The sequence below is a fragment of the Galleria mellonella genome, unplaced genomic scaffold (genome assembly GCF_026898425.1).
Source record: "Galleria mellonella isolate WM207_F2 unplaced genomic scaffold, CSIRO_AGI_GalMel_v1 utg515, whole genome shotgun sequence".
Lineage (NCBI taxonomy): Eukaryota > Metazoa > Arthropoda > Insecta > Lepidoptera > Pyralidae > Galleria > Galleria mellonella.
Genome location: NW_026442107.1, coordinates 802,761 through 822,571, shown reverse-complemented (window position 1 = coordinate 822,571; position 19,811 = coordinate 802,761). Strand labels below are relative to the sequence as shown.

General features: G+C 34.3%; 2 protein-coding genes across 2 annotated transcripts; both read left to right on the top strand.

The window, feature by feature from the left end:
* The first annotated feature begins 356 nt into the window (after window positions 1-356).
* LOC113522669 (astacin-like metalloprotease toxin 5) lies at window positions 357-6,241 on the top strand. The gene is made up of 6 exons (XM_026908433.3): window positions 357-502; window positions 1,361-1,570; window positions 2,649-2,758; window positions 3,331-3,526; window positions 4,311-4,447; window positions 5,641-6,241. The coding sequence occupies exons 1-6, from the start codon at window positions 385-387 to the stop codon at window positions 5,776-5,778; spliced, it is 909 nt and encodes a 302-aa protein (XP_026764234.2). The 5' UTR covers window positions 357-384; the 3' UTR covers window positions 5,779-6,241.
* Window positions 6,242-12,269: 6,028 nt separating this feature from the next.
* Window positions 12,270-18,946, top strand: LOC113522639 (seminal metalloprotease 1-like). The gene is made up of 6 exons (XM_026908395.3): window positions 12,270-12,423; window positions 13,490-13,708; window positions 15,387-15,496; window positions 16,715-16,925; window positions 17,688-17,824; window positions 18,752-18,946. Exons 1-6 carry the CDS (start codon window positions 12,273-12,275, stop codon window positions 18,845-18,847), a joined length of 924 nt encoding a protein of 307 aa, XP_026764196.2. The 5' UTR covers window positions 12,270-12,272; the 3' UTR covers window positions 18,848-18,946.
* Window positions 18,947-19,811: the final 865 nt, after the last annotated feature.

Here is a 19,811-nt window from a genome sequence, read left to right as displayed (position 1 = left end):
CACCAGTGGAAGATGATAGGTGAGAATGAATGCAGGTTAGTTACCACCATGATGAACTCGACAAGAATTAAACATGATGGTTTTTCAGGGGCAACCGCGTGGAGGTCAACCTGAGAGGGGGGTATATTGCCAGTAATGGGGCTATTAGACCCCATTACTAACAATCCCTTTCCCCCCTGCCATTGTGGTTAGGTAAAAGTAGGTAAGTACATAGCCGCATATAAATTATTTTTAAAAGTAGAGCCAAATTTATTATTTAATCATATTTATAAAATTAATTACACATGATAATATAATAATTATCAATGATTATATCACTGAAATGCATTACAAGGACAATATATAATGGCTGATACCTAAGTAGTTTTAGAATATTCTACAAACATGTTGAAATTTGTGACGCTCGTGTGTTTGCTTGGACTAGCGGCCGGCGGGCCTCCAGTGACTAAGTCCAGGGAGGAGATCGAAGCATTCAGGACTTTTTTAGAGACCACTAGACGAGGTTATATAATAATATATTTTTGTATTACGAGTTTATTTTTTTTTTGATGGGTGAATATGGTATGGTAACCCCGCCTGCGCTAACGGGATACGCTGACGGAGCACCAGTGAAGGGTGATAGATGAGAATGAATACAGGTCAGTTAGCCCATCATGATGAATTCATCAGGAATTAACCATGATAGTTTCCAGGGAGAACCGCGAGGAGGTCGACCTGGTTGAGTATATTGCTAACAATGGGATTCTCAGTCTCCATTACTAACAATCCCTTTCCCCCCATTACGAGTTTATTGTCACTTTTTTTTTAACTGGACGATCTTTGTATTGCAGCGGTTTAATTTTCTCCCTCAACTAAGAACGGTGTGCGTTCAATCACCGCGCAGTACAAACATTTATATAATTTTTTTTATTTATACTTTATTGTACACACTGATTGTATATAAAAATATGACAGATGTAAGTAAATGTACAAAGGCGAGCTTAATTCTAAAAGAGTTCTCTTCCAGCAAACCCAAAGTGGAAAGGAGCATCAATGTCAGCGGGTAAAGCGGTGTGCAATAATGTGATAATTAATAATATATAACAATAATGTAATAACAAAAAAAGAATCAGGCTTATGTTTGCACATAGCTAGTTATATCATTATATATTCTATTTTTTTATTTGTTAGCTCAGAATTCTGTCATCTATAAACCGATTTGAATAATTCTTTTTTATCTGAAAGCATATATTTTTAGATTGATCCCATAGAATTAATAAGAATCAATTGAATAGTTTTTAAATCGAAATAACTTGTTTTGTCACGTTTGCAGTAGGGGTTTTTTGTGGAGCAAAATTTAAAATTATTATTTTGCTTATAGATGGTCCCTCTCTCGAGGAACGCATGGCCAGTAACCCCCAAGCCAGCGCGTGGGAGAACAGCGGCAAGTACCAGGGTGATATAATCTTGGACGACGAGCAAATCAATGCTCTGGTGGAGGAATTCGCGAGTGGCAGGAATGCTTACATCTGGCCAAACACAAAATGGCCTGACGATGTAGTGGTTTGGGAGTTCGCTGAGGGTGTATTCAGTAAGTATTTGTTTTTATTTACATAATAGATAATACTTTATTAAATAAATGGTAAGGGAATGGTGACTCCGCCTACGCATTCGTCATACGCTGGCGGGGCACCAGTGAGTGATGATAGGTGAAGATGAAAACAGCCAGTTGGTCCATCGTGACGAATTGAACAAGAATTAACCACGATGGTTTCCAGAAGGAACCGCGTGCAGGTCGACCTGATAGGGTATATTGCTAGCACTGAGGCAGTTTGACCTCTTACTAACAATTCCTTTCACCCGAATACGTTAAAGACGTGAATTACTTGTACTTACGTATTTGAGTACACAATCTTATTTCTATTATTATTATTATTAATGTAAAATTTTGTGAGATTGTTTTGATGGATGTATTTTTTTTTACTTTTTTATTTAAAAAACTTTTGGACGAATTTTTATGAACTCAAATTCTATTTATAGACCAAGTCGCTGGACACTACTAGTATGAATATTGCGAAAAAAAAATTAACGAATATAAGATTACGCGTTTAAATTTAATAAAATTGTCTGGTCTTGTTTACTTTTAAGATGAACAACGTAAATGTAAAAAGCAATACGTTAGTTCTAGGCTGTAGTGAGCTCCTCCTTCTTAAAAAATATACAACAAACCTGCAATAGATTTATGTAAGTAGCAATTAAATAAATATGTAACTTAAAAAGCTTGCTGTGTATTGCTGGCATAGAATGAGCCATCCCTTCTTTTCCCACGGATATCATAAGAATCGACTAAGGGAATATAATGGTCCAGGCATGGGCAGCAGCGTCCCTATTACTCATAAATCATCACCAAAACCCAACTGCGGTTATAACCCGCCTGTCAAGCATGGCAAAATACTGACATAACTCTCCTTATGGGAGAAACCTGTTTTTTTTTCTTTTTTATTTTACAAGAATATTTCACGAAATTCTGAGGATTGTGTGACCTATTGTCGAGGGAACACACAACTTTACGTGAACACACTTCGCTCACCAAGAAACCTATGCTTAGCAGGAACAGGCAACGGCTGATGAGATGATAACGGTAATTAGAAAGAATCACTTCATTACAGATTCCGATCAAGAAAGGGCTATTATCGAAGCTATCAATGATATTGAGCGTAACTCATGCGTTCGCTTCCGTCTCAGAACACCTTCAGACCAGAACTACGTCAGGATCACCGTACGTATTTAATATTACTGTATTAGATTCCTAATCCTACTGCTATAAATGCGAAAGTTTGTGAAGCATATTTATGTTTGATACTCTATATCTATCTATGGATACCCTCAAATGGCTAAACAGAATTTAATATAATTTGGTACATAGGTAGTTTATATCCTCACTGGGTTGGAAGGATGGACCAAAATTAAGTTTAGTTTATAGGATACTTTATATTATACACGCGGGAAAAGTCACGGAAAACAACTAGTATAAATTAAGAGACACGTGTTTTAATAATTTTGGAAAACTGTCCTCAAAAGGGGAAGAAGAAGCACTACTTTTTTAAAAAAAACTACGCTAATCTGTGTTATAATGTAATCCAACTTTATAAGCGGGATTACTTTAAAAAAAAAAATTATATTAATAAAGAACTATAGATTTTTTGTGTGTTAATGATAAGTTTACTAAGTTTAGTTTTTTATAGTCTTTTGGAAATATATCCCTGCAGAATAGTTCAATTAGAGCAAAATAACAACACAACGGCTAGAAAAAGTTACAATAGCTTACAATATTTGTCCACGACTTACCAGAATAGGCAAGACGGTTGCTACGCGTCGGTCGGCTACTGGTCGACTCGCGGCGTACACACCCTGAACCTCGCCAACGGCTGCTTCCGCCACGTCGTCATCATCCACGAGTGGCTCCACGTGCTGGGCTTCCTCCACATGCAGTCCACATACAACAGAGATGACTACGTTCGCATCATGTGGGAGAACATTGAGAGTGGTTAGTGAAACAATTTTTTTATGCAACTTAGAATAGAAAATAAAAACATAGAACAGCAAACAAGTTTTTTTTTTATACCACTGAGGTGGCAAACAAGCATACGGCCCACCTGATGGTAAGTGGTTACCGTAGCCTATGAACATCTGCAATGCCAGAGGCATTACGCGTGCGTTGCCGACCCTGAAGAAACCTCTTTACCCCCCTTTTGAAAAACCCCATGTTGTAGTCTCTTGGGAAAACCTCGGCTTTTCTCAACATCATCACCATATCAGCTTTTAACTGTCCACTGCTGAACATAAGCCTCCTTTATTCACGCTCGATTAATTACGAGGTAGGTAGAGAGCCAAATATCAACTGTAGTAAAAGTAATATAGTATAATTCATTTGAATAAATTAAAATATATTTACTTAAAACTTACTCTCTAATTAACACTCGAAATGATCACGTTTCGCCAAATACCAAACACAAATACAAAATCACAGTCCACGAAATTTGAAAACTGTGTAATGAACTTCAAGTCAAGGTTTTCCTCAAAAAGAGCGTATTAAGATTTCTTCAACTGCTCATATCTATAGGTGACAGTTACCATTTACATTCAGGTGGGCCGTCAGCGTGTTTGCCAGCGCTATTGCTAACGCCTACCTACATGACAATCCTAGTATTGCAGGCGTCCATAGACTACAGTGACCGTTAACTATCAGACAAGCTATACGCTTCTTTGCTACCTTTATGGTATAAAAAAAAGTATTCAATTTTCTGTAAATAATATTTGTTTGACCATAGGCAAGGAGCACAACTTCGATAAATACGAAAGCAACTTAGTGAGCAACCACGCGCTGCCTTACGAGTATACCAGCTGTATGCACTACGGCCCGTACGGGTTTAGCGTCAACGGACAGCCAACCATCGTGCCGCTTTGGGTATGTAGCTGGAATTATAGAATAAGTTGAGGCGAATGGAGACTAAAATCCCCATTACTGAATATACAGGATATAGTGCAGAACGAATTCCGTTTGACAACCACCTTGATTAATTCATAAACTAACTCACGATGAATCAACTAAACTTTTTTTTAAAGGGTGAATATAGAATGGTGTGGCCGCTTGTGCTATCGGTATACATTGACGGGGCACCAGTGAGGGATGACAGGTGAAGATAAAAGCAGGTCAACGAATTTGACAAGAATTGATTACGTTGGTTTCCAAGGAAAATCGCGTGATGGTCAACCTGATAGAGTATATTGCTAGTAAAGGTTAGGTTTCATTACTAATAATTTCTTTATCCCCAAGAATCAACAGAGCTACATTAAACTTTGTTCGTCGTTTGGGATTTGGATTGTTAGTATCGAAGGGATTGTTAGTAATGGAGACTGAGAATCCGATTGCTAGCAATATACCTAACCAGGTCGACCTCCTCGCGGTTCTCCCTGGAAACTATCATGGTTAATTCCTGATGAATTCATCATGATGGGCTAACTGGCCTGTTTTCATTCTCATCTATCACCCTTCACTGGTGCTCCACTAGCGTATCCCGTTAGCGCAGGCGGGGTTACCGTACCATTTTCCGCATAAAAAAAAACTTCGTCGTTTTGTTCTCTACTTACTTTATCTACGACATCGTTAGTGTGACCAGGATGTGTTCACTGACCGGGATAACTATATCCTATATCCTTTCTTATCCCATATAGTACATATATATCAAATTTCATAGTAATTGTTTAAGTTGTTAAAAGGTCAAGTTCACTTTTACATTTACGAGTATAATATTAGTAAGGATTAATGCCCCGCCTCTTTACATTGCAAAAACAGGTGAATACCATTCCATGTTAATTCGATATTTAAAAAATAAAATATGTCGGTACTTTATCTTCCATTTGCTTGGAATTTAAATAGCATTACACCAAAATCTAATATGCAAATGGAATGACTAGACATTTTTTATTTGACGTGTTATTTATTTGTTATATTTTACAAAATATTTATTGGCCAATTATAAACTAATTTCGATAAAAAATTTTGAAAACGATGCCGTTTAGTTAAACATTCAACATTCGTTTTACTACAACTCCCATTATTTTGTACAAACTTATTTACGTAAATATTTTTTTCTGTAGCCTTTCGATGGTGAGATGGGTCAAACCAATGAAGTCACTGCTTTGGACTGGTTGAGGCTGAACAGGCACTACAATTGCCCCGGAGCTTGGGGGAAGGATGTGGCACCCCAAACAAATCTACAGGACATTAGCGCATAATAAATAACAACAGTGTTATTTTATCGCCCTGTTAGAGAGTGGAATCAAAATTACTACAACCGATACAAAAAGGAAATATACTGTCAGTAAATGTGAATATTTTTCCCAAAGAAACATCTGTAAAAGGTTACTGACAACAAAAATTTGAGCGTCCCTTATTAACATAGCGCGTCTGCTGTAGTATGAGGACGTTTAAATTTTTTATTGTTTCTCGATCCATACCTTTAGGAAAAATATTCAATTTAACTGGCAGAATGTCTCTTTATATTAAATAGATGCTAATGATAGACTTTGTACCTATATGGAGTGAAATGAACCTAATAATAATGAACTTTATTTCCTTAACCACGGTACAATTTAAGATGTAACATTGGTAAAAGAACATATGTGTTTAGCTAACAGTGTGATAGCAAGCAAAGTTGTTTTAAAATATTCGTCAATTAATTTTTTTTTTTTTATTTAAGAAATCATTTATATGAGCAAAACTATTTATATCCAGCCAAGTATACGTTCTCTTTTTAAATAAAGTCACATCTAACAATTTTAATCATTCAGTATTTTATTATATGAAAGTATAGGAACTTGTTACACGTATATATATGATTTAGAATACTAGTGTTTTAAAGCAATCTTAAGAATATTTGAGATTTTATTGTTAAAAATTTCATAACTATACATTATATTTTAATGTAAGATTAACTGGATTAATTTATGTTTTTAAACAGCCTCGTTCTAGGGTTACGACCGCTCACGACTAAGAGTCCTAAATGGTCCCAAAACTAGTCGAACTTTCTCGATTAAAATGTACTTAAGCGTAATAAAAAAATGTAATCCGGTTGTTCTAATATTAAAATATAATATTTGAGATGGCAATTGAAAATCTTTACAAAATTAATTAATTATTATTATTTTATATTACAACATTTTCTGGTATAGTACATAATGTTTATAAATAAAAAAAAAATATTTTTAAAATCTATTTTTTTTAAATAAATGTATATTTGTATACATATTTAATCTATCTTTCCTATTCATGTCCAATACCTACTCTAGATTACAATATACCTACCTATATTTTATCTAATCTCGTACAGGCATTATAGAAATTAAATCTTATAATCAGCTTATAATTAATCTTGACTAATAACATTTATAACTGCAAAAGTGAGTCTGTATGTTAAAATAATTAAAGTTACAAAAGAATACTTGAAAAATACTTACTACTTAATACTTTTTCCAGAGGGAGACTTTATACAAAAGTCGATTTATACCTCTGTCCCATTCGTGTTTCAACCGTGAAGCAGTTGTGTTTGCATGGCTGTGTTTCGGTTTGAAGGGTGGGATATGGCGTGAAATTTACTGGGTACAGAGAAATAACACCTGAGTCCTCAAGAATGGCAACGCATGGGGGGTATCATGGGTGAAACAGTATACTCTGTTATGTCTATAATACTGCTCATGTCTATAGGCGACGGTTACCACTTTTCATAAGGTGGGCCGTCAGCTTGTTTGCCATTCTAAGTAGTATAAAAAAAAAAATAGAAAAAAGGGCATATAGTTGCCAATATAGCCGCTTTTTTTTATTAGTAATGCACTTGACATTTAATAATGAATAATGAAAATCTCTAATAAAATACAATACGTAAAGAAGTTTAAAAAATATATAAATTAAATTCCTATTCGTTGAGGCAGATATTTAAAAGTGTATAGAAAAAAAAAACTTTATTTATTCAGTTAAGCCAGGAACTATCTACCTTCTTCTTTTTTTCTTTACGGCAATCGATCGTTATTTTTACGATTATTGCTGCCACGTCATGTATAAGAGGCTTCTACTGTATATGAAAATTATATCCAAATGACATTTGGATTAATTTGCGTAATGATAATATTACTATTAGCAACATCAAATGTAAATTAAAACGATACTTGCATGATTTTAAATACAATTTAAATAATTTGAATGTATTTAGTATTAATATAAACCTACGTGGTTTCTGAATGCTAATGTAACATAACTTCTGTAACTTTGTATTTTTATTGATAATAAAAAAAAAATATATATATATATATATAATTTTTATAATTTTGGGCTTTTTGGTATAAAATCATAAAAAGAATAATATAATTGATATTGGAGGCTTTCTGAGGCATGATTTCTCTAAATATCTTCAGAGATAGTTTATGTACTCTGAGACATGTCTTTGCGTAGTTTTCCTTACACCTTGGACATAGACTATTCGGCCTCCTCATCGAACGCACCTATACTCAATACAATGTTTCGAATCTGATGAAATACCTATTAAATATTGTTTTGTTCAGATGCTAACTTTAAAACAGACATTATAAGTATAAATAATCATAGTTAAGTATTAATTATATATACAGATAATCAAGTAGGTACACACCTAAATATTTCATAATCGGTTTAGATTTTTCAATAAGCCGATAGCGAAGTAATTAACATAATCATAACATAATCAAATACTTAATTTGTTTTAATAAACACGGATTAAAATTTATGCTTTCGTATACGTGTAGACCTAACTGGTAAAATGTGATAATGTACCCGGGTTATTATCTCGATGTTTCATCATGTTTTATATAAAACGGGAATTATAACGATTATTTAGGTAAACTATGAAAATTTACCTATGTTGTCCAACATTTCGACCAGGTTTTTTTTTGGTATACAATTTAGAATGGATAATTTTTCCATCTAACGATTTTTTTTATTTTGGTAACCTGAATAATACCATTTTAAAATTGACAGTTTATAAACATAACAAAGTATACTGTTTCGCCCATATAACCCCTGATGCGTTGCCATTGAGAACTCAGATGTTATATTATAGTTTATTACACTGTAAATTCACTAAAATCTCACCCTTCAAAACAGTAAACACAGCAATGCAAACACAAATATAGACAAAGTTTTATATAATTTTAAATGCTCGAGTAATAGAACCTACGAAACACAAATATATATTGTATCCAAGAATTGGTTTGCAAGCAATCAACTTTTATACAAAGTATCCCTCTGTTTACGACCATTTTATTTATGCAATTTTTAGAATGGCAAACAAGCCTTGTTGATGGAAATTGATAAATGTCACCTTTTATAAAATATGAACATAAATCATGATGATATAGCAAGCATTCTTTCATGTCCATCATGACGGTACCACTTTCCATCAGGTTTATCAGCTTAGTTATCTTTTATAGAACATCTAGAACAAAACTTTAGAGATACTGGCGTATTTTTACAGAACAAAATGTATTTACTTACTTGTAAATATTGAAATTAGGGGGAAAGAGATTGTTAGTAATGGGGTGTAATAATCCCATTGCTTATTGAACTTGTCACGATGGGTTGATTGACCTGCTTTTATACGCATCATCTCTCACTGATGCCCCGTCAACGTATATCGAAAGCGCAAGTAAAGTTACCATTTCATTTTCATACTTAAAAAAAGTATTGAAAATCTATATTATTTTTTTACCACTGAGGCAAACATGAATACAGCTTACCAGATGGTAAAGTAAACTGTAGCCTATGAACGCCTGTACTATCACGGACTTAACACGCGCTTTGCCAGTCTTAAACAAAATCTCTTTACTCCTTTTTTGAAGAACCCCATGCTGTAATCTCTTGGAAAGGCCTTAATTAAAAAAAAAAAAACTTTGGACTTTGATTTGCACTGCAATGTGAACAGGATTTCGCTGACCAATCTACTGTCTGGTCATTATGACATGATAAGCAATAATGCTGTATGTATTTGTCATTGTTATGTATGTATTATAGTTACCTATAAAGTTATCTAGGTATAATTAATTAATATATGTAATGACCCTGAGACTTATCTTTACATCTATACTAATATATAAAGCGGAAGAGTTTGTTTGTGTGTTTAAACGTGCTAATCTCTGGAACAACCAGTCGGATTTGAAAAATTCTTGTTGCATTTGATATCCCATTTCTTGGGAAAGATTATAGACTATTCAAGTTCATAAACATCACGAAGCCTTGGAACACGGTAAGTAAATAAATAAATATATAAAATAATCTGCCTCCTGGATCAATGTACGGTCAGAGATTTGAAAATTTATACAGTTTCCATACTCCGCACCTCGTCATCATCATCGTCAATATATCAGCTAATATCTGACCACTGCTGAATATCACAATGAGAAAACAATGGGCGAACTTATCAAGACTCTCTTCCAGGCAACCTTTGGAGGGAGAGGAATAATTATAAACAATTTGGTAGGAGGCAGGATGAAAAATTTTGTTAGTTCTAGATATGGGACTGTTTCATATAATAATAGTTTTTTATATATACATATACACATACATATACATACACACACATATATTGGTAGAAAATGGAATAGTAACCCCGCTTGCGCTAACGGGATACGCTGGCGGGGCACCAGTGAAGGGTGATCGATGAGGATGAAAACAGGCTAGTTAGCTCATCATGATGAATTCATTAGGAATAAATCATGATAGTGTCCAGGGGGAACCGCGAGGAGGTCAACCTGGTTGGGTATATTGCTAGCAATGGAATTCTCAATCTCCATTACTAACAATCCCTTTCCCCCCTCTTATGATAGTTTATAAGAGGGGATTTTGAAAGCAGTAGCCATGCTTTGGCGAATTGGTAACCGCAGTTAGGCTTTTCGTGATATTTTAAAAGAGACGCTCCTGTTTATTCCTTGACTATTAAAATCCTTTAGTGGCCTCTTACGACACCACGGGAAAGGAAGGAGTGGCCTAATTTATGCCAGGACAACAGGGCAATGTTCCATAATAGGAGGATATTTAATACCTTAAAATGTTGTTTTTTATTGCACTATTACTATATTCCCCTTATTCTAGCGATGCGCTAATTTACTAATTCGTCTACTTATTATTTGATTGAGCAATTCATTCGAATAATTCGAATGATTTTCAAATCATTCGACTACTAATTTCATTAATTTAACTACTAATTTTATTCACTATACGTTTCTATGAGTACCAATTGCTGAAATCCTTCATTAATAGTTGTTTATATACGAGTCGGTACGACCGTAGCCGAGTCGACCCGATCGTTGAAATGTTATTTTTCGCTAATGGTGAATAGTGTTGTCACTTTAGTACATTTAGTACAAATTAGCAACTTTCGATATTCATCAGTAAATTAAGCAGTAAAGCAAATTGTTAATAATTAATTACTGCTGGGATGACGAGAATAATTATTGTTAGTACAAAAAAATTTGTTGTTTTATTTATGGTCTTCTATTCATTCACATCTATTGTATTTTATAAAATTGTATATTACTAATCAACTAGTTGAAATATTAAATTAGTAATAACTAATTATTCGAATAATTAAAATAATTCGATTCTGATTCCCTTTAAGACATCCTAAGGAGGTACTATATATAATTACTATTTGTAACTCAAAATGAGTTACAAATAGTAATAATATTCTAATGTTTGTAATAATAATATTAAGCGTATATATATATATATATATATATATATATATATATATATATTATCAACTTATTAGATTTATTGGTGATCATTCATTGGTGAGTTCGTCACGAAGGGCTAACTGTCCTGACAAGAAGGATTACAATAATATTGAAAAACAATGATATCTGCAGAAGTATAAAACTGTGTCGCGAATATCAACGCCCTCCTCCTCATCGCAGGATTTCAAAACAAACCAATTAAGACGTATAGGAGTTATATCAACGAAGACAATTTTTTTGTATCTAGCAACTAACTAACTAACTACAATAATAATATTTAAAGTACTTAGAGCAAGCAATACTTACTACGCTATGAATATGGTAACTGTTGACTTCATAAAAAAACGGCGTTCACTTGCCTGGTACTTCTACGTCGTACCTACACAAGTCTACGTCAAGTTTACGTTGTGTAAACAGATAATGTTTGTACACTTGCAAATATATAAGAATGTAAGGCAGGAATGTTTGTATACAATCAAGTGGCGCAGTGTTTTTTTTTTTCAGTAAGACAGACGTAAGATTCGCTGATAATGATGCATTCCATAGGTGAAAGAATTTTTATAATCGGTTGAGTAGTTTTTGAGTTTATTCATAACAAACAAACAAACAAATCTTTCCTATTTATAATTTTAATATACAGACAGAATGATGAGATTTCATAAATATAAAAAAAAAATACTTTCATCAAGTTCCATTGATAATGTAAATCATGAAAATGCGATAGAGAATCTGTGACTTTAATACTACAGCGAAGAGAAGATACAAGGTGATGTTTTAGACAGAAGGAGTCCAGTAATACCCACTCGTTTACCCTGGGATGAGTGATCACTATGACAGATTTCCCTCCAATAAAAGAGCCCCAATAAATTCAAAACAAATCAGTAATTTCGATTTAAACGTCATAATCGAGATTAGAAAATTAAATCGATAACAATTATCTGGCAGCGATATGATAAACAATTGATATAAATATGTATGTCGCGTATCACGTATCAGCTGTCATTATGTACAAGTTGGCCATTCTTGTTTGTTCGCTCGGGCTGGCGGCAGCCACGCCGTCGGTAGTGAGGAGTCGAGAGGAGATTCAGGCGTTTAGATCCTTCTTGGAAAGCACCAAGATTAGTAAGTTCAATGAACTATTTACTTGCATTAACGTGATAATTTTTTTTATATCCCTTCATACCGTATATGAAGTACACGAGAAATCGACGACGGCATATAATGGAACAAAGCAATATATTAAAAAATAAGTAATATAGTGCATAAAGTATGAGATTATGTGATGTTTATGTGTACATATTTTCTTGGCATATCACTAAATATTACAATACATAGAAATTATTATTAATAATGCCATAACATACCATAATAATCCTCATATACACAATTTTGAGGACTGGTTTTGCCTAATAATTAGAGCATATAAGACGCTATCCGAGTTTATGTTTTTTTTTTTATAGTAATATATGATGTTTTGTTCCGCCTCCATCCTGGACATGAAAAGAAGTAAAATATTGCGTCTTTACTTCTTTATGACACGAAGATAACAAATTTATTTTAATACTTCTATAAAAATACTGCATAAATGCTAAAACTAGCTGATACAGAGAGTGGAGATGAAAAAACAGGAAAGCTGACTGTAATCTTAGAAGCTTGTCAAAAACTATCTTTTCAGACTAAGTCTGAAATACTAGGATATAATATTAAAGAAAAACTAATAATACAGATATATCAAATGTATACTTTAACCGTTGAGCATTTTTGTTGACTTTTGCTTGACGAACCTGATCTAGGAATAAAATAATATTATTTATAAAAGAGTATTTTTGTATACAATACCGAAAAAAAATGTCATCATGATGAATATATAATTTAATACTAACGCACATGTTTTCTCCTTTATTTCGTCATTTCTAAGACTGTTCTTTATACGGTTATATATATTAACAGATTTCAATATTATTTATATTGATTTTATTATATTGATTAATTTTTGTTTAATTCTAGTGATAATGGAAAAATGCATATTTTTTTTGAGACCACTCGCTTTTCATCTATAAAAAGTTTATACTTTATATGCCAGCCCTCTTCTTAGTACCAAATACAGACTCACTGTTAGGATTATATGTAAAATTTACAACAGTGTGTGTCTACATTTTTTAGATCAATATTTACATTGTAATTCCAGCTACTGACGATGGAGAGCTATTCCTTGCTCGCTCCAAGGCGAACCCGCTGGCCAACCCTGAGGAAAACAGCGGCAAATACGAGGGTGATATCATCTTGGATGACTTCATCATGGAGAACATGATCCAGGAGTACGCGTTGGGTCGCAACGCGTACACTTGGCCCAACACTAAGTGGCCTGAAAACACTGTTGTTTGGGAATTTGGAGCGGGCGAGTTCGGTGAGTATTTTTTTATTGTTATTTTAAAAGGCTCTCAGGAATGTTTTCCACGTTAAGGGTACTATGGACATGAGAATTACTGACACCACGGAGTATCACGCCTAGGAAACTATTACCCATGTGGTAACTGCGATCACGAAATTATTTAAAATGGGTTGCAATAAGAATTATTTTAAGTTGGAACGCATGTGTGTTTGTGACAATGTTTCCAGCTTTCATATTTAAGCCATTTATTCCATATTTATTTATCATTTATTTATGATCCAGGGATATATTTGATATTCTTTATCCATGAATGGATTCACCAACCGTACTATCTTCTAGAACCTTGTAACCTATAAGTTATTCAGATTATGCAATATAACAAAAAGTTGATTTAATTAAAAGATAAACTGATCATTAACGACTTATCAAATAACTTATGCCCCATCAAATACATAAATCTGAATTACGAAGATAACAAATGTAATGAACATGTATTAAAATTTAATTCCTTTTATTTATCAGTGATTGATTTTAATTTGAACATTGATAGCAATGAATAATTGATGAATAGTAATGTACGTCCATATTTGTGTATCTTATGCAATAATATTACTAATTCTGAACTGATTGCCGCAATTATGCTTTGTAATCAATAAAACATATTTATTAATTTACTCTTTAATGTAATTTAAAACAAAATTATGCAACATTTATAAAAATGATAACGTCGATTGCTTGGGTACCTCTGTCCCATTCGTGTTTTAACCGTGAAGCAGCTGTGTTTGTATGGTTGTGTTTCGGTTTGAAGGGTGGGATATGGCGTGAATTTGGATCTGGGTACAGAGGAATAACACCTGAGTCCTCGGGAATGGCAACGCATAGGGGATATCATGGGTGAAACAGTATACTCTGTTATGTCCATGGTACTGCTCATGTCTATAGGCGACGGTTATCATTTTCTATCAGGTGGGACGTCAGCTTGTTTCCCATTCTAAGTTGTATAAAAAAAAAAACTTAATACAAGTGTACTCCTTTGTTAGTTGACTTCTTTTACGGAGTTAAATCTAAAGATGAATTTGGTACAAAACTATACAAAATATTAAATTAAAGAGATTAAGATGCAAATATTGTAAAGTTCTACTATAAATAATTAATTACAATATCAAAAGCAAATAATAGGTACAAGCATACTTTTTAAAAAAATTACAATATCAAGCGTTGTCACTTATGAACTAACAAATTAATAATAAATCATGGTAATTTCTTATCGATAGTTAGTAGCAGTGCGAACGACGGTAAACTGTGGCAGAAGCATCAAGTCTTTAAACAATTTTTCAGATTCCGTTGTTATATAAAAATAAATAGTATGACGATTAAATTTAATCAAATATATAAGGCAACATTTAATCAAAGATATAAAAAAATATGTATATACATTCACATACAATATTTTAAAATAAAAATGGAGTTATCAAATTAACTGCATTCCTTTCAGTGAGGCATAGTGTTAAACATATACGATAGTGATAAAATGCTGTGGCCTTCGTGTACCATGTTTTCAACCAGTGTAAATAAAATTCAAAAATTCTAAATAAACACGTTAAACTACATGTTTACATACATTGCATTGTCCGTTTCTGATAATGAAATGGTTATGTAGCACTTTTTTTATTTAATAACGATTAATATTTAGGACCCCAGCAGCAAGCCGCCATCTTGGAAGGTATCAGGGACATCGAGGAGAAAACTTGCGTCCGATTCCGCTACAGGCAACCCGGTGATACAGTGTATGTGAGAGTTACTGTAAGTATTTAACACTATTTGCCTTTTTTTTTTTTCAAAATAATTTGATATGATTATTTTTTCATTTCACTTGATGTTATTATTATTATATAGTTAAGCTTTGATGATGTTTTAAGAGGGACACTACTGTCCATTCTTCGACTTTTGAGCTCTATTAGTTGCCTCTTACGACACTTAGGAGAAAAGACGGGGTGGCCCATTCTATGCCGGGATTACACGGCGTTTACTTGATAGCGAAGTAACATTTACATTCATACTCTTATCGGAGGGAGACTTTGTATTACAGTCATTTGCATGAGTATCTCTGTCCCATCTGTGTTTCTGCCGTGAAGTAGATATTCGGTTTGAAAGCTGAGATAAGGCAATGAAATTACAAGGTACGGAAGGAAAAAAAAATTGTAATAAAAAAAAAAAAGATAGTTCACAGGAATAGCAACTTATGAGGGGTGGTATTACGAGCATCACGTTGTATTTTGTGATGGCATGGTGCTGTGTAAGTCTATAGGCAACGGTGACCATCTATACATACATTTATTTATTTTTATTTATGCCATTCATAACTGTCGCAAACGAAACTGTTCGAATAACAGGGAAATGTTTTTTAATGGATAATAATGGAATGAACCCCGCCTGCGTTATCGGTATACGCTGACGGGACACCAGTGAGGAATGATAAGTGATGATTAAGCAGGTCAGTTGAACTTATCACGATAAGCCGTAACGAATTCAACAATGAATCAATCATGATGGTTTCCAGGGAAACCGTGTGGAAGACGACCTGATAGGGTAGCAATAGAATTGCTAATCTCCATTACTAACAATCCTTTCTCCCCCTAACAAGGAGATGTGGGAGGACGTGATTATTTGTAATGGGTAGGTTAGTTCCCATTATATATCCTAACAGGTCGACCTCCACGCGGTTCTCCCTGGAGACTATCGTAACTAATTTATCGTTGAATTCGTCACGATGGGCTAACTGACCTGCCTTTTCATTTTCACCTATCACCTCTCACTGGTACCCCGCTAGTGTATACTGATAGCACAGGCGGGGTTGAAAAAACAGGGAGATGTAGATTCGAATCCATCCAGCTGAGTTCTCGGAAAATTATTTTTTTAATTTAATAATAATATAGATTTTCCAAATACAGGCTTAGGCATAAAAATATTTCCAAATATGTTTTAAGTTTTTCCAATTTTTGTAACATAATCGTGTAACAGGGTGGTTCTGGTGGATGCTACGCCCACGTCGGCTACTGGGAGTCGCGCGGTGTCCACACCATGAACCTCGCCCGCAACACCCCAGGCGTCGGCTGCTTCCGTCACGCCACCATTGTCCACGAGTGGATGCACATTATTGGCTTTCTGCATATGCAGTCCACCTACAACCGTGATGACTACGTGAGGATCGTTCAGGAGAATATCTCACCTGGTTAGTGTTATCCTGTTTTTCATTTAGATTTTTTAACCGACTTCTGAAAAAAGAGGTGCTTCTCAATTCGGTGTTTTTTACGTTTGTTACCACAGAATTCCACTATTTATAAACCGATTTGGAAAAGTTTTTTTTTTTTATTTCAAAGGATATATTTTTAGATTGGCTCCATATAAATTTCGTTAAAATCAATTCCGTAGTTTAGTTTTTAAATCATAATAACAGACCTTGCCACGATTGACGGCGGTGTTTCTTCTCAACACACAACTTTCTGAAACTACATCGGAATCATATAAAAATGTATATTTTTTAAAGTTTACCTATTAAATGAAAATTTATTGTGACTTTGACTTTATATTACATGATAGTTTCAAGTTCTGTAACTCTGTATTTTAGTGATAATAAATAATAAAAAAAAAAAAATATGAGTATTTTCGAATTAAACTATTGTCCATTGTTATTCAGAATTCTGTCACATTTAAAGTCGAATGAGGAAAATAATGTTTTAAGAGGGACGCCGCTGCCCATCCCTCGACCATTATGTTTTTTTACTCGCCTCTTACGACACCCGCTGGAAAAGAAGTGGCCTTTATAACAATGGATAAAAAGCAACGATGATAATAATTGTAAACGATGATGACAACTGTAAAAAAATCATTTATATAAATGTAATATTATGAAGAAAAAAGCCAGGAAATCAATATCCGGGATCGATTAAAAAAAAAAAACGATGATATTAAATTATGATTGACATTCCAACAGGCACTGAAAACAACTTTGCTATCTACACCTCTGATCTGGTATCCAACCTGAACGTTGAATACGACTACGTGAGCTGCCTTCACTACGGACCGTACGCTTTCAGCAACAACGGCCAGCCCACTATTGTCGCCCTGCAGGTAAACTATTTGCCTACCACGAAATAAATGATTTGAGTCGTTCGAACACTATACACTCGGGGTATATGGTGACATGGCATATTTTCTAGAATTTTAAGTGTACTAAAAGAGTATATATTTGTATTGTGTGTGTTGTGTTTGCATGGCTATGTTTCAGTTTGAAGGGTGGGATATGGCGTGAATTTACAGGGTACAGAGGAATAACATCTGAGTCCTCAGGAAAGGCAACGCATGGGGGGGGGGTATCATGGGCGAAACAGTATACTCTGTTATGTCCATGGTACTGCTCATGTCTATAGGCGATGGTTCCACTTTCCATCAGGTGGGCCGTCAGCTTGTTTGCCATTCTAAGTTGTTTAAAAAAAACAAAATTACACTTCAACAAGGGGTTTTTTAAATGGATGACAATAAAATTATGATCTTGCTTATACTATTGGTATACATCGCGGAGAAGCAGTGAGGAATAATGAGGATGACAGTAGGTCAGTTAGCCCATCATGATGATTACACCAGAAATTTAACACGATGGTTTCCAGGTGAAGGTCAACTTGACAGGGTATATGACTAGCAATGTGGCTCAACAAACCCTCCTACCCCTTCCTATTTTCATTCATACTTTTTTTATTGGGTGATAATGGAATGGTAATCCCACCCGCACTATCGGTATACACCGGCGGGGCATCAGTGAAGGATGACAGGTGAGGATGAAGCAGGTCACTTAGCCCATCGTGACGAATTCAACAAGAATTGTTCACAATGGTTTCCAGGTGGAACCACCTGGATGTCGACCTGATAGGGCATATTGCAAGCAACGGGCCTGTCAAACTCCATTGCTAAGAATCAATTTCTCCCCCCTCAAGCAACTAGTAAGATAAATACCTTTGCATACAAGTTTCACCTTTAATTTGTGTTTTGTTATTTTTTTAGGAGCATGAAGGCCAAATGGGACAACGCGTGTACATCACAGAAAGGGACTGGCTGCGAATCAACAGGCACTACAATTGCGCAGGCGCATGGGATTAAACATAAATTAATAATTTATTACAAGCATGTAGAAATTTATTATTTATTTTTTAAGCATCAAATAAAATTTGACTGATATATAATTATTTTTTTGTAAAATTTCTTTTCATTTACAATTAACCATTTACTTACTCTCGTTTTAGTCATTTTATATATTTTTTTTACCCAATCTTCTATTTTTTTTTGTCCGAACGCTCTCTACCTTCTTAAAATAATGATAATGGGTTTGATTTCACTCTGTATTAAGATACTCTTATGAAAGTAACTTACAACAACATTCAATAACGATTTTTTTTGGTATAATTTGTCAAAAGAACCGCTATTTAACTTTCTGCCGTAGTCAGACCAAAAGCACCGCAATAAAATATTATTTACAAAATACACAAGCTATTTTTTCGTGTACTCCCCAAGGAGTCGACTGCGCGACCTCCATGTTGTTGAACACGTGACGCTGCGCCTGCGCACCCCAGCTTTGATCTCGGCGAATCATGCGCGCTCTCAGCTGTCACCGTAAATATTGTCAGGACAAATTTCGACTCTTTGAAATTACTCGACTTAAATGCTGCATTGATCAGATTTATTATGTTTAACTTGTTGGAATGAATGAAGGTTTGTCGCGGCAATAAAGTTGCTGTTTTGATAGGTTAGGAACACTTGCGCCGACTGTGATCGCGTTGTTTTTGTTTATGAATAACGTTGAGATTGCTGTGTGATGACGATACTTAAACAACTTCGATCGTTAACATTTACATTCTAGATAGAACGTCTCTTTAGAAATGCATCATTAAAATGGCCAAAATCTTTCTACAACGTATGAAGAATTTTGCTCTTGCTACTTTTTATCATACGACTACAGCATGGGGTTCTTAAAAAATAACGAATTATAGTTTTTTTAAAGGATTGGCATCGCACGCGTGATTCCCTCTGAACGTGAACGTCTGTATGCTACGGTAACCCCGTTTAC